The sequence below is a fragment of the Lygodium microphyllum genome, chromosome 3 (genome assembly GCF_053477565.2).
Source record: "Lygodium microphyllum isolate KBCC chromosome 3, Lygodium_microphyllum_v1.1.10, whole genome shotgun sequence".
Taxonomy (NCBI): Eukaryota; Viridiplantae; Streptophyta; class Polypodiopsida; order Schizaeales; family Lygodiaceae; genus Lygodium; species Lygodium microphyllum.
This window is the reverse complement of record NC_141137.1, coordinates 62,730,674-62,756,367: the sequence shown is the minus strand read 5'-3', so window position 1 is coordinate 62,756,367 and position 25,694 is coordinate 62,730,674. Positions and strand designations below refer to the sequence as shown.

Genomic DNA, 25,694 nt, shown 5'->3' with positions numbered 1-25,694 from the left:
CCAATGCGTGAAGGGAGTCGATGTGAAGGTAAAGAAGCACCGAGTCGAGCTCGAGCAAGAGGAAGCCAAGCTCTGATACCAGTTGAAAGGTGAGAAGGATCGAAAGCTTGCATGCGAGCTATGGCGGGAGAGCAAGAGCAAGAAAGAGAGAGACAAGAAATGGGAACTCCAACAGTCACAATGTGTGACCGGGCCTTCCTTTATTTACTAGTCACTAAAATGAATGTAAAGAATAAAGTGATGTGACGGGCGCCTGCCACCTGCAGTGTGTAGTGGCCAGTATTGTCAGTGTAGTAATACACGGGGCGGCATGGCGGAGGCACCTTTACCCCAACAACTCGCGGTGATGCGACGAGGGCGACTCAGTGGTGGCCCTACAGTGATGACGACGAAGATGACAAAGATGAAGATGGTGCTGATAATAATGAGGATGACGACAATGATGACGATGGTGACACCTAGCTTGTGCCCCCATAGAGAGAGAGAGAGAGAGAGAGAGAGAGAGAGAGAGAGAGAGAGAGAGAGAGAGAGAGAGAGAGAGAGAGAGAGAGAGAGAGAGAGAGAGAGAGAGAGAGAGAGAGAGAGAGATGGTGGTCATAGGTGGCCAACTCTTGGGTGGCTTGCAAGAGGCCCATATGTAGCTAGCTAGGAATGGAGTAGACATAAGGGTTGCACACTCACCATCGATCTCTTCCAAGCCATGGTACCAAGAATCCATGCCTGTCATGTACAGAGTGCCATCAAGTTTGCTACAGTTTAGCATCAAGACCACCTACCATGACTTCTCATGGCGGAGTATGGCTATTGGCTCTCTAGGCATATGTCTACATCATCTCCAACAAAATACCTTCCATGCTTCCTTCAGTCCTAAGGGGTGTACTATTGACACCGAAAGACACAGAAATGGCACTACTACAGTGACAACAGATGTGGGACTTCAATGGAGAGACCTGTACGTGGCTGTTGATGCCAAGCAGAGGATTCTCATGGGGAGACTCGATTGACACTGTGAGCACAAGAGGGGGTTATCTCTAAGGAGGGGGCCATAGCCTTCTCTCCTATTTTGGGGATGTGCGCAGACAACTTAGGTGGCCCGCAAGTGGCTTGTGCTTGCAAGTGGCCTATAGGTGGCTATCCACACACACACACACACACACACACACACACACACACACACACATAGAGAGAGAGAGAGAGAGAGAGAGAGAGAGAGAGAGAGAGAGAGAGAGAGAGAGAGAGAGAGAGAGAGAGAGAGAGAGAGAGAGAGAGAGAGAGAGAGAGAGTGTGTGTGTGTGTGTGTGTGTGAGTCGGCCAAGAGCAATCATGAGCAACCACCTTTCCACCCACCACCACAGTGTCACATTCACCTTTCCAATCATGAGTTGAGCAATCAAGAGGAAAGGTCAATTCAAATTTGGTTTAGTATGGGAGCTGCAGGTTTGAGAATAATAATAATAATACATTCTACTATGTATGATGAAGCTTAGGGCTAAAAATTACTAATATATGATAGCTTACCCTCTCTTGAACATAGTGATGTGGTGGTTTTGACTATCTTGCTATGGATAAGGTTTTCCCAAGTGGTCATAAGTAAAATAGTTTATTTTACAAAAGAAACATGGTGTTTGGTTGCTTTTTCACCCTTCCAAAGTGGGCAAGGATGAGTGTGTGATCGCCCTTAGGTTGGGTTCATACATGCAACAAAAACGCATGCATATATATACATATATAGCTTAAAAGCAGTAACTCATAAAAATTTACGCACACTTTTGTTGAATCAAATATTGTCACCTCTAAAGTAGAACATTTGCCATTAGCCAAATTTTGTTTTTGGGGTGTGAGGCTGGTAAAAATTGCGGTGGGTTCAAAAGAAAAGCCACATTTTTGCTTTCAAAATGACAAGTATACACATTGGATGGGCATGTGATACTCCTTTACTTGTTTGTCCCAACCAATGGATGTGAACCCATCCTTGTTCCTATGACAAGTATACACATTGGATGGGCATGTGATACTCCTTTACTTGTTTGTCCCAACCAACGGATGTGAACCCATCCTTGTTCCTATGATTCTAACAGTACAATATCACATGGGTGTCGCAGGTGCATTTCTGTCGTCCACATCGGTCAAACGCCTTAACAATGGCAACGGGTATGGATACTTTCCAATCCCCTTCTTTCCTCCTCGCGTGTCTTCATTGTTTGTATTTCCTTCTCCTCAAAAGAAATGTCTCTTGTAGCACGGCTCGTTAGTCAATTTACCAGAGTGAGGTACGCTATTATGGAGACACAGGCCATATCTTCCAGCAGGTGCATAGAAGAATAGCACATGTTGCCTGGCCGGACAGCAGCACCTGCTAAGTAATCAAATGCATAAGGGTAGGAATAGAAAACAGCAGCACAGAGCTCAAGTGAACACATACTTGAGCATTTTGAGCAAGAGTAAGGAGTGATTGTAGGCAACATACTAGACATTACACAATATTATACTTATGCCAGACCTGTGTTTTTCATCAACCACATTTTGCCCAATCAAGCAGATTTAGCGGCATGTCCTCTAGGTGTGAGGTAAAACAGCACATGGCTGCAAGAATTACTGCTAGTGGTTGTTGTAAAGGTGGTGGCATTTGCTTCTTGGCATTATTCAACCGCTCATATCAGCATAATGAATGCAGACAGAGCACTTAAAAGTGGATCGGGCATGTTCTCCTTTACATTAGTTTTTTGAGTCTTATGTAATATACTGGGAAGCGATTCCAAGAACGGTCCCAGGTACGAAACAACTAGTTGATGTACAACCATGTTGAGTAAGAAATTGCAGGGACCAAGCTAGGATGACTGTGGTCTACTTTTTAACTTGTTTTTGCTTTGAATTTGTCTCTACCAACTTTTGGAGATGTGCCTTCAACATATTTCATTTTTAGCTTTCTTTCCCTTTCAAGCAAAGAGTCCATAAGTGCAAGGGTTTGCACGGAGAAAAAACTCAAAGTGTACAGCCATGATAGGAACTTAATGAACTCAAACAAGAACATTTGGAACATAATGAACTGAAACAAGGACAACAGAAGGAAAGAATAAGAAAGTAGTGAATGAATGGATGCTAACGAATGAATGGATGAAGAGAATTCAATACAAATGTAGGGAGCTCAAGGAGTAGAGACTACCCAACAGTGCTGTCTCTTGTGGGAGCAGGTTGAGGGAGGGTTTCCTTGTTTAAGGATGGATCCCAAGTGCACTAAAACCACCAAAAAGATGTCAATGTAGTAGACTAGAGCTGAGGTGATGAAATGCAGATAAAGGCCGGTCAATGTAGTAAATTTAATGTAGAGAACTGAAGACACTAGGGTAGCAGGCCAGATGTTAAAAGGCAAGAATCTTTGGGGCTAGGATGACAAAATGCGGTAGTCTATTGTTGGCATTTAGTGTGTCTTGTCGTTATCTCTTGATTGTTGTGAGCTCTGTTAGAGTGAGATGGAGACATGGGAGCTTTGAAATGCTCTAGGCATATGCATGCATTTAGTGCTAGTGCAGCATTTTAGTCATTTCGAGTCCATTTCACACGTATTCACATCCTTTTCTAAGGCACATTGATGGGCGGTAGTATTTTTTGCACAAAAAATTGTGCACTTGGGTGGCCTTTCTTGTGGGTAATAGGCCAAACATCAGCAGGCCTTCAAGGAGAACATGTTAGGTAGGAACCTCAAGGTCTTGCGCTGACAAAGGAGAGAAGTTTGTATTCAATGAGCTAGCCATGTTTTGTGCAGATCATGGCATTCACCACGAGTTTGCCAATATGAACACACCTCAGGAGAATGGCATATTGGAGGGGAAGAATTGTAGTGTGATTGAGATGGTGCGGACTATGAGGGAGCATTGGTAGACAATTCAGTGTCTATGGGCTGAAGCAATTGGCCATCGCTGTTCACATCCTTCATTGATTCCCTACATTGGCTGTGGTTGGTATGACGTACCTTTGGGTGTTCAGGAGTGATGCTTATGTTCACATTCTAAAGAAATAGAGGGATAAGTTTGAGCCAGCTTCCAAACGACATGTGTTTGTGGGTTATAGCTCATAGTCCTAGGGATACAAGCTTTGGGATCCCATTTCATGGGAGGTATACACGAGTTGAGATGTTCAGTTTATGGAGTTTTTAGTTGTAGGGGGGTGTTGAACATCCCATACTTGGAGATCCAGGTGATAGTTGGACATCTGATCTAGTGCCTTTGCCTTTGGAGCCTATGCCTTTTGAGGCTCCCCCCCCCCACCCCACATCATGGAGGAGATTGTTGCACCATCGGACTCACTCATTGAGCCAACAATGGTGAATGTTGTAGAGACTTTGATAGAGGTAGAGCGGCGAGGGGAGTATCAGCTTGCTGGGACATGATACCCTCCATGATATAAAGATTGAGGAAGGAGTAGTAGTTGCAGAATGGCTTTTGGCGGCGATCTCGAAGGAAGTAGACACTCTCTATCGAGCTTGTTTGTACTAACCATTGTTTGATGTCTCATGCCATGTAGGATAGGGAGCCTACCTCCGTGAAGGAGGCTTTGTAGTCATAGCATTGAAGAAGGCTATGGAGTAGGAGTTGGGTGCGATGAGTGGAATGGCACTTGGGATCTTGTCTCTCGGCCTGCTCATAGGAAGGTGATTGGAGTTAAATGTGTCTTTAGGACCAAGTACCTGTTAGAGAGTCATTTCCTAGCCAATAGAGTGCCACATCAGCAGTACGGACAGTGCATAGGAGCCACGTCAGCAAGCGCAGGTGCCACGTGGCATAACAGCAGTCGGACATGATTTTTCTGCAGTCGGCCAGGTTTTCTGTGCAGTCAACTGCATTAAATGCAGCCGACCTGATTCTGCCTATTGTTTTTGTGTTATTTTCTGCTATTTATAGCAAACTGGTCCAGCACTTTGACATCTTGGATCTTGAGATCTGACAGAGACAGCTTGCTGTGACTAATGCCACGTGGGCTGACGGAGATCGAGGTCCTCAAGGTGGAGACACATGCAGATATGTGCTTTGCACCTGTGTATATTTTCTGCACTCCTATACAACATGCTACATTGCAGATTTTCTGCGTTTCACTCTCCTTCACTCTTTTTTTTTTCTCGTAAATACTCTCCTTCACTCTCTCTCTCTCTCTCTCTCTCTCTCTGTGTTTGTTGTCTCTTAGTCTGTCCTACGGTTCCGCATCGCTGCACTCTGACATGGTATCAGAGCGGTGAAATCGGACTAATTGATTGAAGAACCTACTTGAAGAGGAGATTTCAACGTGACACAAGGCTGCGTTTTGAGCATTTGAGGGTGAGCGGGAGGGCTGCGCATCGGAACAAGGCTGAAGTGAGTGTGGGCGTGTGGGAAAGGAGTTCAGCTGGTGAATTTGCTACAGGTTATTGCTGTTGGAAGGGGAGGAAGGTTGTGCTTTAGGCCTTCTACTGTAGATTTTACCTTTTCATCACCTCCGGCAGTTGAAGAAGGTTCAAGAAGCAGAGGAAACAGCCCTAATAGGCTGCGTTTACATAGTCAAAGGGGGCTGATTTTGTGTTTGTGCAGGCATTGCAGGTGAACATGTCTACAGAGACTGATTTGGAGTTCGAGGCAATCATGGACAGGAAGGTACCTGCTGTCCTATCGGCTCTTCCATCAGATCAGAAGCTTGATGGTGACAATTACCGCATCTGGCGCGTGATGATGTTGGTCATTCTGGAGTCTTATGATTTGGCAAAGCTTGTGGAGGAGATTGACAGGCCCTCAGTGAGAGATGAGTCCAAAGTTTTTTCCAATGCTCGTGCAAAGTCGACCAAGGCCTAGTCTCATTGGGACGACAAACTGCATGCCAGGATTCGTTCTTTTCTTTTTCTATCTTGTACTACAGCAGTGATAGCCCATATTGAGCACTTAATGGTGGCTTGAGAGATATGGCTGGAGCTCGACTGGATATATGGATGTGCAAATCTGGACCTTGTTCGTGAATAAGTCTTGTTCGCTTCAGGAACGCATCAACAAGCTTCGATAGCTTTAGATGCAGGTTCAAAATGCGGGGAAGCCTATTTCCTCCGAAAACATGGCGATTACCTTGTTGTCCCAGTTGCCGCCACGATTCGATATCTTTAATTCCGCCCTTATTGCATCGAGGCAGGAGTTGACTCTTCAGTAGGAAGAGTTGGTTCCTATGGTCTTGGACCAAGAGGAACAGTTGAAGGGACAAAATGCTCCCAAATCGGAGGCATTGGTTGGTCAAGCCTTTCAGAAGAATGGGGAAGGACCAAAAGAAGGACAACAAATCCAAGAAGTGTTAGACAGTCATTTCTTGGACAGTCATATGGCAGAGGACACGTCAGTAGTCGGACAATTTACTGTCTGCGCAGGCAGCGTATAGGTGCCACGTGGCATAGCACATATAGGCGCCACTTTTTATGGGCAGTCGGACAGATCCCTCCTCGTTGGGCCCGTGACACACTTCGAGATTCAGGGATCGAGGGGGTCCGTGAGGAGTGGGAACCGCAAGATGGACCGGGGAGGTCACGGAGGAACCATGCACATTCTATGGAGCTTGTTTGCTCTAACTTTTGTTTGATGACCCGTGTTATGTAGGATAACTACACTCTTGCTGAGCAGATGGTTTTAGCTCTTATGTTTGGCGTAAAGAAGTTTTGCTCCTATCTTTTACCAAGGTGCTTCATTGTTATCATTGTAGAGAAAACCTTTCTCTATGCCCTATAACATATGGATGTTTCATCTAGGATTTCTAATTGGGTGATGTAGTTGTAAGAATTTGACTTTAGAGTAATTGTGGATGATTTAATTCGAGCATGCACTTGCCAATGCACTAACTCAAAGATACTGTCATGAGGACATGTATTTTTGAAGCCTCACTTAACATGTGGATTAATTTTTAATCACATGGTTAAATAAATGTTGCACCTGTGAGGTGTAATTGGGGTTAGAGTAAATTTATGAGCCCGGGACTGGAGGAAATCACAGGATGTTAAAGGCAAAAGTTGCTATAAGTTATGTCGCACAAGTACTTGATAGTATTTGGTGCCAGTTGTTGGTCTAGGTTATTCATTTGGCCATAAGTGTCAGTTTGATGACACTAGAGAAGTGGCATTTAATGGTACCTATAATTATTAGATTAATGTTCAGTATTTAATGTTGGGAATAAAGGCCCTCGTGTCTTTAAATGTGCTCGGGTGTGAACACACTCTTAGCACTTGTACTTACACATGCTTTTAAATGTGCTCGAGTGTGAACACACTCTTAGCACTTATACTTACATATATATATATATATATATATATATATATATATATATATATACACACCTAAAGGTATATACTCGTCATTGTACCTAAAAGAGTGCTCACTCTCTGCTATTTGCTCTCTCTCACTCTCTCTGTCTCTTCGTTGTGCGTAAAGACTGACTCTCTCGATCTTCGTGCCTCACCCGTCACTACAAACTGGTATCAGAACTGACTTTTGTGCATGCTTCCCGTGAAGAAGACCATCACAGCAGAAGACAAGCAGAATATTGCACAAGGTGAACAGGCAGGAGTGTGGAGAGACCATGCTGCAGACTAGCGACCACAAGGTAGTTAGGTGGCAGCCGTTCTCGACTGGGCGACTGCAAGTTGACGGAACGTGGACCAGTCAGCAGTCGCAGGTGAGTGACAAGCGGGCGCGATGTTTCAGCAGGCGGGCGACTGGGTGACAGGCAGCGTGACGGACCTGCGACAAGTGCGAGCAGGTAGGCAGGCGGTGTTAGCGTTGCGCGACGTGCTAGCGGGTCAACGTAGGACTTGGAAAATTTGGGGATTTGTCTATTTTTAATGTGAGCAAGATGCAATAGTGTTATTTGTCTCAAAGATTGCAGAAATTTGTGACATTTTGACCTCGACATTTGGGGCTTTTCATGTACATGCACAAATTGGGCTGAAATTTACCCAATTTCTCGACATTGATGCATATTGGATCTCGTGCAATTTGGGGCTTTTGTAGTTTGCGTAAAATTTGTGTAGCATTTGGTCAGTTTACATACATGCAGGTTGAATTCCACACAATTTGGACATCAACACTTGGTAAAATTTGGGGATTTTACTAAAATTGCTCTATTTTGGCAAAATTGGCCTGTTTTATGCATGACGCAGAAAATGCAGATGTGTGTTTGATGCTTTGAGCACAAAATTTTGGGGCTTTTGACCGTTCGTGTTAAATTTTATGACTGTGGGTACATATACAACAGAAATTGCAGCTAAAATTTGGGATTTCTTATGTAATGTGATGCATATGCCCTTGGAACATCTGTAATCAGTTGTGGAATGCTGTAGCACATGGTTTGGTGCTTCTGAAAATTTAATTACAGATCTGAAATCTGTGCTCCTACGTAGTTATTTATTACTGGTTGGTACTTGTTTGTACCTTGGTCACTTGGGTGACAGTTTTGGGCCTGCATTTGCTGTTTTTTGGTCACATTTGGGCTGAAAATCATGGCTGGCAGCAATGACAGCAGTAATCTGATGCACCTAAAGAAGCTTGAAGGCGCACATAACTTTGCAGTTTGGCAAAAGCAGTGCTACAATATCCTGTTGCAAAAGAAGCAGGCAAAGCCAATCAAAACCAAAGGGGCAAAGCCCGCGGACATGGAACATGAAGATTGGGATGAGTTAAATGAGCTTGCACGCTCAACCATCGAGCTATCGATTTCTGATGCCTTGCTGTTTAACATTGAAGGTTTGGATTCTGCATATGCTATATGGACTCGATTGGAAGAACTGTATGCACAGAAGAGTGCTGCAAGCAAAGTGTATTGGCTGAAAAAGCTTATGGATTTGTGTATGGAAGAGGGTACAACAACTCTACTCACTTGAGCAAGTTTAACTCTATTTTCAGCCAGCTGGTTGCCTTGAAGTTCTTGATTGATGAAGAATTTGAGGCTACTTTCTTGCTTTGCACTCTACCAGAGAGTTGGGATACATTTAGGACTGCTATGAGCAATTTTAATGTGATCCTTTTATATGCTGATGTAGAGAGTGCTCTACTTATGGAAGAAATGAATCGTCAGAACAATGCATCAAGTAAGTCTTCCAGTGCTTTGCATACTAGGGGCAGATCACAGCAGAAAGGCAGCAAATCTGATAGCAAGGGACACAGTAAATCTCGTGGCAAAGATGTTGAATGCCATCACTGTGGCAAGAAGGGTCACTTTAAATGTGACTGCTACAAATGGAAGAAAGAGAAAGAAAAGGGCAAGAAGACAGACCATAGTAAGAAAGAGAAAAAGAACAGTTAGCCTAATAAAAGCAGTGTAAAAATTGAAGAGGTGAATGTAGTCACTCATGACAATGATAGTGGGAGTGACGTACTCTTCGTCTCTTCACACTTTGGTGCACATGCTTTATTTGCAGATACAAATGATGACATGCATACCTGGATTCTCGATTTAGGTGCTTCCTTTCATGTCACCCCTCATCATGAGTAGTTCTCTGCCTATATAGGGGGTTGACATGGTGTTGTCCATCTTGGGGACAACTATGCATGTGAGATTGCAGGTATTGGCAGTGTGCAGTTACAATTTCAGCATGGCTCTGTCTTTACACTTCAGCATGCACGGCATGTACCTCAGCTCAAGAAGAGCTTGATTAGCACAAGGCAGCTAGATGATGATGGTTTTCATACCACCTTTGGTGATGGAAAATGGAAGATCTGTAAGGGATCTAGAGTGATTGTCAGAGGTTGCAAGAGTGATACTTTGTATCCACTTCATGTATCTAGTATGCGTGACCATGTTGTTACCGTGACCGAGCAGCCAATCGTTTCTTTGTGGCATGGCCGGTTGGGACACATGAGTCAAAAAGGAATGAAAGTGCTTTCTTGTTTGGGTTACTTGCCTTGTCTTCGTTATGTTGATTTTGAGCACTGTGATCATTGTATTTATGACGAACATGCACAAACGTCTCATAAAAAGTCTCTTTCGCTAAAATCTTCTCCTCTAGAGTTAGTACATTTAGATGTATGTCAGATGCCAAGATTATCTTTAGGGGGAAATAAATATTGTCACCTTTGTTGATGATGCTACACGAAAGGTATGGGTTTATCCTATTCGTAGCAAGGATGAAGTGCTTGACAAGTTTAAAAAGTTTTTGGCATTGGCTGAAAATCAGACAGATAAGACACTTAAGTGTCTTCGCTCTGACAATGGTAGGGAATATGTGTTCAAGGCCTTTTAGGCATAAAGGGATAAAGAGGGAGCTCACTGTCTCTCATAATCCATCCCAAAATGGAGTTGCAGAGCGTATGAATTGGACCATACAAGATAAGGTTCGTATGCCGCTATCTCATGCTGCATTATCCCATGGTTTTTGGGTAGAGGCTGTTATGATAGCCGTACACTTAATTAATCGGTCACCAAACAGGTCTTTGGGGGGGAGGGGGAGTTCCCCAAAAAGCGTGGTCAGGCAAGCCACCTTCATATGCTCACATGAAAGTGTTTGGCTGTGAGGCTTTTATGCACATTCGTAAAAAAAAAAAAAGGCAGCAAACTTGAGCCAAAGTCCTGTAAATGCATTTTTCTAGGATATGGTGATGAGGGTGAAATGGGGTATAAATTGTGGGATCCCGAGAAAAGGAAAGTAGTATGCAGCAATGACGTTATCTTCCGGGAAGATCACATGCATAAATAGCCCGAAAAGACTAAGGAGGTCCGTAGGGTTGTATTCCGGGAATAAATACCTTTTGGACAACAAAATGTGCTTGCTGTATAGCAGCAAATATTTGCTGTAAATGAACCTGTAAATGCAGGAAATGATGAGCCAGCTATTGCCCATGATAATGAGCCGCGTGCAGGAACAACCAGGACAACAAGCTGTTAATGCTGATTTGTAGGCTGAAATGCAAGGACAGCATGCTGAAAATGAAAATTTGCAGGAACAACCAGCAAACAATGACCATTGGGTTAGGAGATCGTCTAGGGCTACTAGACAATCTGATAGATTTGTTCCTGGTGCAAACAATGTGGCTGATTATGTCATGTTGATAGACTGTGGTGAACCGCCTTGCTTCAAGGAAGCAATGGACAGACAGGACATTAAGAAATGGTATAAAGCCATGTTGTCAGAAATGGAATCTCTTGAGAAAAATGGCACTTGGGACTTAGTGCAGTTGTCTGAAGGGCAGAAAACACTTCCATGCAAATGGGTTTACAAGATGAAGGTCACTTTTGGTTCATTACCAAAGTACAAAGCACGATTGGTTGCAAAGGAGTACAAGCAGGAGCATGTAATTGACTTTGATGAGATTTTCTCTCCCGTAGTCAAAATGACTACATTGAGAACCATTTTGGACTTGGTTGCAGTTGAAGATATGGAGCTCATACAGATGGATGCAAAGATCGTGTTTTTACATGGTGATATCCATGAAGACATATATATGCAGCAGCCTGAAGGGTTTGTGGAAAAAGGGAAAGAAAAGATAGTATGTAAACTCAAAAAGAGTTTGTATGCGTTGAAACAACTACCAAGAGAATGGTATCATAAGTTTGATATATTTATGCAGTCTTAAGGTTTCCATAGAAGTCAAGTGGATCATTGCTTGTACACCAAGAAGGCAATAGATGGCAGCCTGAGTATCTTGGTTTTGTATGTTGACGACATGCTTTTTTTTGGCAGGTATACTCATGCCTTGGACTCCCTGAAGCAAAGTCTTCATGGCAGCTTTGACATGAAGGATCTTGGTGATGCAAATCACATTCGTGGTACGCGAATACTCAGAGATAGGTCAAAAGGATCACTCTATCTATCTCAGGAGTATATCTCCAAGGTTTTGCAACGTTTCAATATGGAGGGGGGAGAAAACGATTGGGGTTTCATTGTCTCTATATGTGAAACTCAATGCAGAGGACAACCCTACATCTGATGATGGGAAGGTTGAAATGGCCAAGATGCCATATGCTTCAGTTGTTGGCAGTTTGATGTATGCTATGGTTGCTACACAACCTGACATTGCCTTTGCAGTGGGAGTGGTTAGCAGATACATGGCAAACCCTAGCAAGAAGCATTGGGATGCAGTGAAAGGTATTATGAGATACCTCAAAGGCACAAAGGAGTTGTGCATCTGCTTTGGGAAGTAGAAGGCATCTGTTGTTGGCTTTATGGATGCAGACTATGTTGGTCATGCAGATTGCAGAAAGTCCACTTCTAGGTATGTGTTTACTTTCACAGGAGGAGCAATCTCTTGGATCTCTAGGCTACAAAAGTGTGTTGCATTGTGTACTACAGAGGCAGAGTATGTAGCTGCCACTGAGGCTTGCAAGGAGGCTTTATGACTTTCACGTCTGGTGGAAGAGCTTGGTATCACAGAGTTACCTGTTCTCCATTGTGATAGTCAGAGTACTATTATGCTAGTATGGAATCCTGTCTTTCATGCAAAGACAAAGCATATACAGGTGAAGTACCACTTCATTAGAGATGTACTTGGCAGCAAGAGCATTGAGCTTGTCAAAGTGTATACAGATGATAATCCTGCAAACCTTCTCACGAACGGTCTTCCAGCAGAGCGGTTTGCTCATTGCTGACACATGGTGGGAGTTGGATAGATATATGTATTTCAGCTTTGTACATACCTAGATTTAGCTGATTCTTTTCTCCTCTTAAGGCACATTGCCTTTAGGTGGGAGATTGTTGGGAATAAAGGCCCTCGTGTCTTTAAATGTGCTCGGTTGTGAACACACTCTTAGCACTTGTACTTACACATATATATATATCTATCTAAAAACCTAAAGGTACACACTCATCATTGTATCTAAAAGAGTGCTCACTTTCTGCTATTTGCTCTCTCTTACTCTCTCTGTCTCTTCGCTGTGGGTAAAGATTGATTGTCTTGATCTTCGTGTCTCACCCGTCACTACATTTAAAGATTGAAAATTAATATTTAATTATGGATAATGTTGGAAAAACCATTTGCGAAGGCTGCCACTTGTAAAAAATGCCCATGCAAGATTGAAAAACGTCTTTAGAGGTTAAAGAGAGGCATTTTTAGTGCATTTAGCCTGCAAGAGAGAGGGAGGAGATGTTGCTGGTCTGATTTGTAGCCATTGGAGGACCTTTTGAGGCAACCAAGGGCAGGAGAAGACAAATGAACAGCAGGTAACAACATCTACAAGCTATTGAGACAGGGTAGCAGTAGTAAATGACTGATTTTCATCAGTTTTTTGCATCTACAAGCTGTTGTGGCAGGGCAATAGCTGCATTTGACTGATTTTCAGTCATTCTTAGCGACAAAACTCTGAAATTTCTCTCTCTACAGCTCTCTCTCTCATCTCCTAGCCATTTTACAGACTTGCTCCGAAGATCTCGGCATTTGGACCCTTGGAGGTTGAGAAATTGCAAATTTCTTTGTTGTAAACCCTAATTTATAGTAGAAATTAGGGTTTAGCAGCAGCCTTGGGAAGTGTGCAAGAAATTGGAAGCTCCAAGACTTGGATTTTTTAGGACTGAAGGTGAATTTTTGCTAAATTCAGGTGGAGGACTAGCCAACCATTGAATTTGGGACATTGCCATTGTCTATGAAGTGGGCGAAGGCCAATTAAGTGCTCGAATTAAGGGGCAAATTAGATTGAAGACTTGCTAGTTACTTTGGATAGCAAAGGGAGTCTGGATTGCGAAGGGGATTAAGAGAATCCCATTGTAAATCAACTTCTTCTTCAATAAAGCTAAAGAAGTACCGAAAGGGGCATCAATTTTGGAGCCAATCAGGTATGCATTGTCCAAGATCAGTAGGTAAATTTGTATTTTCAGATTTGCATTTATTGTTTGCTGCTGTAATTAAGTTGTAATCAGGGATTTATCACCCATCCACGGAAGGAAGGATGGTTTCAGATACTACGAGAAGAAGGTAAAAACCAACAACAAGCTCATGCTACAATCACAAATGGAGCCACCCAAGATACTAGACAAAGCCTTTGCACTCTACTTTGATGGACTCAAATAGGGAACTAGGCTTTTGTGGAGACCTTGTAAAGGATCTCAGGGGAGACTAGGCATCAAACATAGACATTCTACTTCTTAATATCCCCAATGCAATGGAATGGTAGAGAAGGTTAATTGAATGATTCATAAAATCCTCACTAAATAGGGTTATGATAAGCCTAAGACTTGGAATAAACATTTGATAGACCTACTATACCTCATTCAAGACATCTTCGAAGATCACTCTATTTTATTTGGTCTATGGCCAAGAGGCACTCTTGCCTATCAAGATAGAGTTAGCTAGCTTGCGGCTTGGAGAGAAACAACCTTGGACCTAAGGAAAAGATCAGACAATGTAGTTTAGACCTTGAAAAAATGCAATTAGACAGGGAAAAGATAATTCAACATTATGCTATCTAAGCAAGGAAAATAAGAAAGAAGTTCAATGACAAGCTCTTAAATAAGGAGATTATGAAAGGGTCTCTTGTGCTTAGATATGATAACAAGTTTGATAATAAGAAGGACGGTAAGTTTAAAGCCAAATGGAAAGGACCTTTTGTTATACTAGAGAGGTATTCCAATGGCATCTATTAGTTACAGGATATCTTGGGTAAGATGTATAAAACCTGAGTGGATGGTTGGAGATTGAAACCATATCATTGTAGGGTTTTCCACCATGGTGTGTTTTCTCGAGAAGAAGATCTTGTGAACTTATCGACACTGACATAAATATGAAGGCGAAGCTAGAGGCATGAATACCTCTAGCTTAAGGGGAGGGCTAAATATGATGGATGCATTTCATAACCTTTGTTTTTCCATGTGAATTTTCTCTTAGAATCACATAAGGTGTATATAGCTTTGGGTGCATAGTTTAAGCTTTATATAGGAATCAATGTTTATAAAGGCTTGCATATTTCTAGCAAATAAGAGTGATATACTTTTCCCTTAGGAAATTCTTTTGTAGAAGTAATCATCTTTGAAAATATTTATCTATAATAATTTTAGCATTGGGCTTGGATGGATTTAAAAGTGAGCCACATGATATTAAAAAACCTTGGAGTAGTGCATAAGAGTTTCCTTACATATAAATAAATGATGTCAAGTATACAAGAAAGTCAATATGAGGACAAGGGGATACGAAGACATCTTCTACAAAAAATTTAAAGTTGTTGGTCACTTGGAGCCAAGATCTTTGAAAGGAGGAGATGAGGCTAAGCTTGGATAGACATGTCTTTGAGTATTTTAGGAAAACACTCCAATAGCTCTCCCATGTGGTGTATACATTTGATTTTTTTAATTTTCTTTTATATTTTCTCATTTTATGCATCTCACTTGTCCTAGCTTTTTATTAAATTAACTATGCTACTCCTCCTTTTTAATAGTTGAAGCTTCATAATAGTGTATGTATGGAAAAAGCTTAAGGCCACCAAAGAAAGAAAATGCAATAATATATTGGTGCACGAAAGGATGTGTAAGAAAGACCATATTTACAATGGTGGAGATTTGAGACTTTTTTGAATTATTATTCAAGCCTTTTGCTTCATGAATCTATCTTCAAAGTATATATATATTTTCACATTTTTTGTACTCAAAATCTTGTAAAAGTATCCATTCCATATTATAAAGCATCGCATTATGTTAGTAATACACATACACAAGCTCTCTCTTACGTTTTTTAACTTTTGTATTTTATCTTTTAAAAAAATTATTTTTGGAAAGGTCGACTATGAAGGCTTACGTACACAAGGCAACAAAATGTACTATGAAGGGAGACTTTATGCACTGCCTTACATTACCTAGTATATCATTCAATTTGGAGCTTTAATCAATTAAGATTACATTTGATTAATTGGGGCTAACGGATAATATAATCTAGCCAAGTGTCTATAAAAGGAGACCCCTTTGAGCCTTCAAATGGGAGGACACACATACTCCACTCTACCACCATTTTGACTACCTTTGTTTTCTCTCTCTCCTTCACTACTCTCCCATCCCTCTCCACTCCACTACCCTTTTTCCTTGCTTCATCACATACACCATCTCCCTCTCCCTTACCTCCCATTCATCTTCTATATCTCCCACTTCATTATACCCTCACTCTCTCCTACTCTTGTCCTCATTCTCTATCCCTTTATTATCCCCTTTCTTCCCCTTCCATTATTCCAAACTCCTCTGCACCATCATCCTCTCCACCCTTCTTTTTTTCTCTCTTCTTACATCGTCACTACCATTATTCCTCCACTCATGTGTGCTTGTTCCTTTTACCATTTTGGATTGGGATGCAACTTTAAATATTAGTGTCTTTAATTATTTACTTCATATTGTACTACACCTTTTTTTCCCTTTCTCTTTTACATCATCATATTTCTACTCGTGTAAAAGTTGCCCTAGTTCACTTCCAATTTGGTTAGGTAGTATCCCTTTTGTGGCTAAATGCCTAAGGATTTGCTAAGGTGGTGCACTCTAAACTAGGTGTAGAAGCCATGATTTATCCAAATATTAACCCTATGCAAACACCCTAGAATGTATGTTTGTAAGGGCGAACTATTTTGTGCTTAATCCTAGTCCTAGGTGTTACATGTATTCCTAATGGTAGGTGTCATGTTGTGGGTTACTGGGTTTGTATAAAGGCTAAAAAAAAGAATGTTGTGTATCTCGGTGTCACTGAGTGTCTATCATAGTGTGGATGACAATATGTTACCCTATGAGCATGCTTTTCCCTTTTGCATCCCCTTAATATGAGGAGATTGATCACATTTGTGTAGAGGCCACAAGTGCTTATTCTCTCCCTCACCATGTGGATTCACTCTTCTAGACCATGCGGTAAGGTCTTTTGTTTGTAGAAAGCTCTTTATGGGCTGAAGCAAGCATTGTGTTTGTACTTCTGCACAACCAATGATTTTTTTAGGACGCACAACTTTGATTTTACCCTATATGATCCAAATTTGGACATCAAATCACTTGAGAGGGGTTCATCTATGTATTGCTAATATTGATGATTTGTTGATCACGGGCTCAAATATTTTCTAGTACATATCTTAAGGCACAACTCTCTTTGACCTTTGAGATGGCCAACTTTCGTTACTTATTTTGCTTTTTGGGCATGGAGGTTGTATCGTGGGGAGGGTATCGTTGTATCCTAGCAGAAATATCCTCTTTAGTCAGTGGATCAACACTTCACATGAGATACATGTCAAAGTGCAGCACTGTGGAAGCCGATGTACGGGTTGAGATAGAGCGAAGCACACGAGGGAGGGAGAGAGAAAGAAGAAAGAAAGAAAGAAATATTAATGTCTACTAAAGACCAAATCAGCCTATGAGTTATACAATGTGCAAGAGAATGTACATGACCATAGGGCCCAAATGCTGGCAACTTATAAATAGATGAAGATTTCAGCCAGGTTGGCTTGCAAAAATGATGGACCTGCTACCTGCAAAATTGGTCAACTTGGTGTGCTGTTCTTTTGATCTGGTTTGACCTGGTTTAACCTGCTCGCTGCCCAAAGCTGCTGCCTGTTTTGATTGTTGCCTGTCAACTGCACTGCCCTGGGCTGCCCAAACTTCTTGCCGCTGCCCGGCCTGCTTGAGTATGAGCCTGTTGGGCTGTCTGCCTGTCTGCTACACACCCTTCTCTTGGCGGATACCTCAGTTTGTGGTTTTTTCGAAGTGCTGTGTCAGATATTTGTGCAGTCTACCAGCTACGTGACCTGATTTAGGAGTCTACTCAGCATTGACATCGTCGCTATCATCTCGCCTAGCTGCCTTTGCTTCTTTCTCAGCCAGACAAGCTGTTTCTGATCATGTCTCAGCTGTGTTTTCACCATTTGTCAGTGATGCCAAGTGTGCCAGACCACTCGTAGTCTGCCATCATCAGAAACCCTGCGTTTGCTGCTGATTCAGGCTGCCCAGCACCTGGCGACCATCCTTCAGCTGTCACCCACTTTCTTCAGTCCTGTGTTTGCTACCTGGAGGTCTCCAACACCCTGCTGCCATCTGCTTTTTCAGACAGGCTGGCTGCTATGCTGCTGCTCCAGTTGATTGCAGGCTTCTCAGCTCAGCCAGGTCTGCATTTACAGCAGCCTGGGCTGTCACTCGGCTGCCGTCATCATTCTGACATCATCAGAGACTGCTGCTGCATTTTTGGGATCTGTTTGAGGTACAATGCACTCTTGGAGCTGTGTCATTGGTGTCTCCAACTCCCCTTCCAGCTCACCTCATCCCCCATCCAGTGGAGACATAGAGGTTTGAGGCCCATTGTATCATACCAACATACAGTTTGAATTCTCAACTCATTCATTCATCACTTTGAGTTTTCTTCTTCTTGAATTCTACTGCTTTTATTGTGTTTGTTGTACACTTTGACTTCTCTATCTTTGTTAAAGTATTTCTTTATAGGAATAGAGGTTGAGAAGGCGCAAGGAGGGAGGATGTAACGGTGGAAGAAGGTGAGGTGTGGGAAGCATGTGAGCTAGGAGTGGAAGAGGTTGGATGGGCCAAACCAGCAGCTGCGGCAGGCAGCAAATTATTCAGGCTACTTGTGCAGACGCCATCGCAGGTAGGAAGGAGAGGAGACAGCGAGGGCCCAGCAAGAAATATCCTCTTTTCTCCTCTGTGAGGGGTTTGTGTTTCTCTTTTCATTCTAGGTAGTTCATATGCTTCGTCTTCATTATAATGAAATTTCAAGTCATCTAGAATAGTTAGGATAGTCAAACCATTTGAACAGTTAGGATAGTCAAGCCATTTTGCACTGGATACCAATTGTCTACTCTAGACTGGTGCACAACTAGGTATAGACCTTATTTGTAATACTATTGTCAACTTTGTACTGTATATTTCTCCATTTTATGTTGTGAGTTAGTGGGAGTGGTTCTTCAGCTTTATTTGAGAAATTCTAGGATGTACAGCCACCACTGAATTTGACAATGTCAATGTGGTGTTCAAATAATTTGAGGATAGATTTTCAATACTAAAGCTTTTTGTGGTGGAGATTCTTTAAAATATAATATATGTTTCCTCTACATAAGAAGTTCAGTCTTGTCTACTTAATGCATCACACACGTTATTGGATTATGGCTTTTCCATTGTTTGGAATTTCAGAAACCATTTTAAGCAGTTTTTCAGTACTTGAAGCCAACCAGTTGATTTAAGAATCAAGTTCAGGGAATGGTTGTGTCTCAAATCAATTTGTAGAAACTTTGCCTCAGCTTAAGGATAAGGATGAATATGCGGTTTAGTGCCTAGTTAAAGGAAGGTAGGGTTATTAGAAGCTTTGCTAGTTAAAGACCACTATATATGTGTAACCTTGACTCATTAATAGATGACACCTCCTAGAACAGACAGCATTCTTGCATGTGCACAAGTTGAGTTGAATTTTTTTGTCATAATGAACTGTTGTCTTTACCTTATTTTGTAAAGTATAATATGGGACACTGGAACTTATAAGCATGGATTTAGAGCTTGGTTGGAGACTAGTTCAATGGTCATGTGGTGAGCATGGCCTGCGTAACAGTTGTGAGATGAACGGCACCTCATGTTTGTGCAGTGGGTATCCTTGAAGCCCTCTTTATAGGTGTGCACACACACACACACACACACACACACACAACACATCTAGGAGAGCAAAATGAGCAACAAAGGAACTTGCTCTAGCTGAAGGATCTGCATGCCACCTAAGATACATGAGCTTCACATTCTTTCGTGAACTTTCTGTTAACAGGTTTTTAGTTTCCAGAGCACTGTTTGATCATCTTTAATGTTCTCTGCGAGTCAATAAAGTCCTTAACCATATGCTTTCTTCTAACAAGTTGAATGTCGAAAATTTTCAAATGTTTTGCAGGCACTGGTATTCAAATGAAAATCACTGTTCATTTCCAAAAGTGCAGACAATTAGGACCATTTATACATCACTGTGGAAATGTTATCCTGTCTTGTGACAAATGCATTCTGATTCTCTTGTATGCAGATGAGCTTATGAATGAGCTTGCAGCTGGAAGAGCTACTTTTGAGTTAAGAAAGCTTGACAAGTGGAAAAGCTTTGGCAGTTTATTGACCTCCCTCTCATCATTAGTGGGGAAGAGTCATCATTCTGGTGCATGTTTTGCAAGGCTTGGTTCCTTACAGTGAGTGATCTATGGCTATACATGCTGAGTATGTAATTGTGCATTTTTATTGTGGCTTGCACATGTTAAACAAAATATCGTTTCTGCCCTGCTTTACATAGGCAAGAACCTCTTTTTCCAGCAAAAAGAAAAGAGCATTATGCTGTACATCATGTTGCTGGTGATGGGCGTTGCATGTTTCGTGCCTTGGTATGTTCACCCAACTTGTAGTATTTATTAGATGGGGAATACATTGGGCTTTGGGTTTTGGAACACTGCTGGTTTTATAGTTCTTTACCTTTTCATTTTCTCTCCAAACATACTTTGGTGGAATGTCAAAATGTATTCAGTTTTTAGCACAAGTGTGTGCCTAACAATGAAGGTTTTGCAGGCACTTGGAATGGCTGCCAATGATGGTGTGACATTAAGTGCTAGTGAAGAGCGAGATGAAGCTGGTAAATTCTTTTGCTTATATAAAAGTCTGTGGGCTAGTTGAGACCAGATAGGACTTGATTTTTGATATGATGTTTCCTTCTTTGTATTTTGTTGCCTCTCGGAAGGAAATATGGTCTACCTGCAGCCAACATGGCCGATTGCTTGAAAAAGATGGCTGACCTGTCCTGAAAAATGGCCAACCTGCCTAGGAAAAAGTGCTGCCTGCTTGCAACCACCAAAGGTAGATGATAATCAAGCCATGCTAGTCCTCAACAAGCTGTCTTCTGAATGCTTTCATTTTGTGCCGCAAATAATTTCCTTGCCCAACTTGCTAGCCTTTTAGAAATTTGAGTACCAGGTCACGTGCTATGCCTAACTGAAGTCCACGAGAAGATTCCTTTTCTTCCTTTTGTAAGAGGGGGGCATACTCACAGGAAACGGCTGTTTCCTAGCCTTGTCATTCTGAAACTCGGTATTGGCATCTTTGTTTCATCTGTTTCCTAATGTTTTGCCCAAAGTATAACTGAAACGTTTGTTTCATTAGTGCTTGTTTACTATTCTTCTCACTATCATTAGCATAGAGTAGTGTGCTTGTCAAAGTTGTCCCTTTCACATTTTGAAGAGTGAAGAAGTATTCATGTTTAATACTCTCTTGTTGTTTCCTAGCCTTTTCCATTTTCTAGTATTTAGTCCTTTCCATTGTTGCAAAGTTGGCTGTTGCTGTTGGCAATGGATTGTTCTTCGGACAAGGAGTGCATATCTGGGTTCGATTTCATTTACTGATACGTGACATGATCCTAACCTAACCTAATTTCTCTTAATCCTTAAATTATTGAAAAATTTACCACCTGTCAAGTAAACTTCAGAGACATTGCTGCTTGGTGAGATGGTAGCTCTCTCCAGACCCATGTATTTTTGGCTTAGCCTCTTGGCATCCCAACATCATTATCACTTGTGATAGTATCAGCTGGAGGTTATACCAATATTCTATGCTTCATTTACTGATGTATTTTCGGCTTAACCATTTTCCCTGCACTTGGAGGTTATACCAATATTCTATACTTCATTTACTGATACGTAATGGGAAACTAGTCTAACCTAATTCCTCTTAATCCTTAAATTATCAAAAAATTTACAACCTGTCAAGTAACCTTCATTTACTTGGCTTGATAATGGAACTCTAGAGACATTTACTTGGCTCTCCCTAGACCCATGTATTTTCGGCTTAACCTGTTGGCATCTTAGGATCATCATCACACTTGTGATAGTGTCAGTTAGGATTTGCTTTTAGCTACTGTTTCTTTTCTAGACAATGGTATTATTCTACAGATGGTTGCAATTCATGGTCTCCTAGGTCATTTTGACCTTCTGAAGATGTTGAGAAATCCTTTTATTTCATCTCTCTCTCTCTCTCTCTCTCTCTCTCTCTCTCTGCCTGCAGTGGTTCGTCATAAGTGAGGTTTTTGTGATGTACCTTCTAAGGTTAGCCAGGTTGTTCCTTGTTTGAGTTGTTTGAGCTACTAACACAGTTTGGGTTCTTGATAAGCAGTGACCTCTTGTATCCCCTGTGGCTTAGCTTATGCTTCTGTGCTCTCTATACTTTGTGTTGGGTTGTATAAGAGCTCTTGAGAGTGTGTTCTAAGGTTCTTTTTGAGCTCCTCACAGCAGAATGCTTACAAGTGGGCATGTCACCTCCAAACACATGTTGGCATTGTGCATAAATGAAGATAGGATTGACTGCAAGACAAATGAGCAACATGCTTAATCGCATGGGGACCCTCCTCCTTGGTAGGTGTACTGTTCGAGTGGATAATGGCCCAAACTTAGAGAAACACATGACTTGAATATGGGTGTCCAACCAAGTGATACCCCCAGCAAGACTCATAATCTTACGATTACAAGCCTAGTTTAACTGCTTGGACACCACCTTTGGAATCTTTAAAGTATATCTTATGACCATAGAGTATAAAGCCAACAAACTACAAGTACCTTATCTCATTGAATTTTGTAGAGAAAGATAGATTTGAGGGTTCTATATCAAGACCTTGTGAAAAGAACTAGAATACCTAGGCACTCTTTCAGACAAAAAAAGAGGAATAAAATCAGCATAACATTGTGGAGGCTAATATTCTGCCCTTGCAATTTCGAATTGCAAAGAGCAAAAGGGGTGTTCCATTGTGCCTTGTTAAATCAATCCTGTGATAAGGTTGACACCATCACAAATGCAAGGACACTCTAGAAAGTTTTCCAAGAGGAGTATACTTATATATATTTATATTTACACCCTACAGCCGAGGCCATTTTGACCTCGATGTGTGAAAAGCACCTTTTTCTGCCATATGTACCATAAGAGAGATTCATAATGTGTCAATCAATTCTGTTCGAGTGTGTCAGGGCAGTAAAGTAGACATTTCTACGCATGTTCTTATGTACGGTGTCACAAAAGTGTTGCACATTTATACAAAACTATTTCTGAGCTTACAAACTCTTGTTTGCTATGTATGAAACCTCCCTGGGACTTGTACATCTTCCTCTAAAGCCCCTGAGTCTCTGTTTCTAACTGTTTGGTGGCAACTTTGTGAAGGCATGCCACTCTCCTAAATCTGAGATCTCTACACAATGCCCAATGAGAGATACAGTCTCTGCCCTAATGTGCATGTCTCTGACTAAATTGTTGAAGAGAAGGGGCCGTCTCCTCCTCTCTTCAACAAACTATGGGTAACTGTAAAAAAGGGCTGCTGGGAATGTTCTCCAGTCTAATGTCTCTTGTGATGACCATTGCAACCTGGTCCTCAAAGATCATATCAACTCATGTAGCCCTGATTTACTCAAATGTCCAACTCATGCTAGGCTCCCAAAGTCCTTCCACTGTGGTGCAATCTACAACAAGAAGCTTCTTTCAATGCTCCTTGCTTGGAAAAGGACTTAGAATAGAAGTTTTTTCAAATAAGGCTTTACTTTGAAAATCAGGATTCATTACGATAGTCCTCTTAACTCTTGCTTAAATGATAACATCCCATGCACCTTTGCCTTTACTGGGCTTGCATCCCCTCATGACCGTAAACTTTACAGTGAACTGATGTCAATTTTGTTTCGTTCTACTTCTCAACACCAGCAGTTGTAACTTGTATATACTGGGCATTTTTTTTCTCAGCTGCATATTTGAAGCTTGGTGCATTCTTTCTATGCCAATACTTTACATATTATAGTATTGAAGTGCTTCTATTCAATCAGCTTGTTCTGCAGTATTATCTCCTTTTAGTGTCATGGGTTGTGTTTTGAGTGTCCTAAGGTGAACCTTTCTGACTCTTCAGATGAACTTCGGCTTTCTGTCATGGATGCTATTTGCACTGGTGAGAAACAACGGACATTATATGAAGAAGCATTGATTGCAATAACAGTCGATGAATCCATTAGTCGGTGAGTATGATCTGCAAGAGTCTATATTCACATATGCAGGATTTGAAAGCTAGCAAGGAGCTGAAAGCTGGTTTCTGTTGCTCAAATGCCAAATGCAGGTACTGTAAACGAATATCACATTCAAGTTTCTGGGGCGGAGAGTCAGAGCTCTTGGTACGACTGTTAGCATCACTTTTTAGGGATTAGGTTTAGATTTTTTTTTTCAAGTCCAATCTCTAAGCAGAACTATCACTGCTTCTATTCAGGTCTTATCAAGAATGTATAAACAGCCTATTATTGTGTACATTCCAGAGAATGAGGTGTGTACTTTTTGTCGCATGTATTCTGCCTCAATGGCTTGCATGTCTGTTTTTTTCGTTCTCTAGATTTCAAATGAACTCAGGAAGACTCTGAGCACCATTTGTTTAGTATGCATTGAATAACCGAGAGTACTAGTGTAATGCCGATTGAATTCTCTTGTGAAAGCAGGCAAAAGGAGGTCAATGGGGCACTGGTTATGTCCCCATTGCGGAGTATGGTATTGAGTTCTTGAAGGCTATAAAGGAGCAGCATCCTTGCAAGCCTGTCAGACTTCTCTACAGTGGAAGCAACCACTATGATCTACTATTATGACTCCTATACTTCATTCTAGCTCAGTGAAAACTTCCTTGGTATATTATCATTTGGTCAATGCTTCATTCCCACTTCATAAGACTAAAATTTCTTAATGTCATCCTAAAGCAGGTAAATTTGTAGGTTTTGTTTGTTGACTTACTAATTGGCTTGTGTCTCTAGATTTTAGAAAGTATTGAACAGTATTTTACTTATCAGGTGGCTTATGCCTCTTAATTGTGTAGCACTTCCATTGTGTTGTCTGTTTGGTCATAAGAAACAAACTAGCTTCATCATCTTTGCAAGAATCATCCAAAGCAGCTTTCTAAACAGTAATTTACCTCTAGCATAGATTTCTATTTCAAGGTGACCCAAATGCTAATATAAGTTATCATCATACATATTTCACCTATTTGGGTGGCATCATAATGTGATACTACTGAAGTCAGCTTTTTGAAAGCTGTCTGGATGTTCAGGCCTCAAATGTGGGCTATGAGATTCTTACAAAACTTTGAGTTAAAAGCACAAGAATTTCTCTCAAGACTACAAGAGCATGCATGTTCTTGGTCCTATGAATTGTAAAAATAGAGTCATGGGAATCGTGAAGGACAATATTGCACAAAGATAGCTAGTATGTTTAATATGATGCAAGCTTCAAAAATTGTGTGCTAGTTTATTTAGTTAATGAGTTTAAACATTAGCATTTACAGAGGGTTGTGCAGGCAGATGAAGCCTATATTGGGCTTCAAAGATGACATTTAAAATCTGGGAAAATTTATGAATGTATTGTAAAGATGCAAAGAGAACATTAAAGTCTTACGAAGGTTTCCTTGGTCAGGATGTCCAATGCCCTCAGAGTGGAGGGACTTGTTAAGCAAATGAAATGGAAGACTACACTTATTGATAGTGTGTGCAATCTCTATATTTGCTTTCCTTTGCCTCTCTTTTAGGAAAGACGGGATAAAAAATGCCTCCCATAGCTACTTATAGAGTGGATTGCCTCTTGGGAATCCTTTTTTAATAGTGGTGGTGGGTGCCAAGGTTGTTGAGGTGGAAGGACGAAAAAAATGGACATTTCACTTCCGTGTCGGGGGTAACAACCTTCTCATGAGTCTTGGTTATGCTTGAAGAAATGCTATTGCTTTGATTGAAGATGAGAGAGTACTTTGTCATCTCATCGGTCA

General features: G+C 41.4%; 1 protein-coding gene across 4 annotated transcripts; it reads left to right on the top strand.

Annotated features, from left to right (window-relative positions):
• Positions 1-2,012: 2,012 nt before the first annotated feature.
• Positions 2,013-24,888, top strand: LOC148038418 (Cysteine proteinases superfamily protein). Of its 4 annotated transcripts, none has more exons than XM_087671690.1 (8): positions 2,013-2,151; positions 19,929-20,085; positions 20,187-20,274; positions 20,456-20,519; positions 23,814-23,919; positions 24,018-24,072; positions 24,165-24,218; positions 24,388-24,878. In XM_087671690.1, exons 1-8 carry the CDS (start codon positions 2,142-2,144, stop codon positions 24,529-24,531), a joined length of 678 nt encoding a protein of 225 aa, XP_087527816.1. In that variant the 5' UTR covers positions 2,013-2,141; the 3' UTR covers positions 24,532-24,878. The 4 variants fall into 4 exon arrangements, with proteins under 4 accessions (XP_087527816.1, XP_087527822.1, XP_087527832.1 ...); XM_087671696.1 differs by lacking the exon at positions 2,013-2,151 and adding an exon at positions 2,213-2,378 and having other exon boundaries at positions 24,388-24,885; XM_087671706.1 differs by lacking the exon at positions 2,013-2,151 and adding an exon at positions 2,385-2,771 and having other exon boundaries at positions 24,388-24,883.
• The last annotated feature ends 806 nt before the right edge of the window (positions 24,889-25,694 follow it).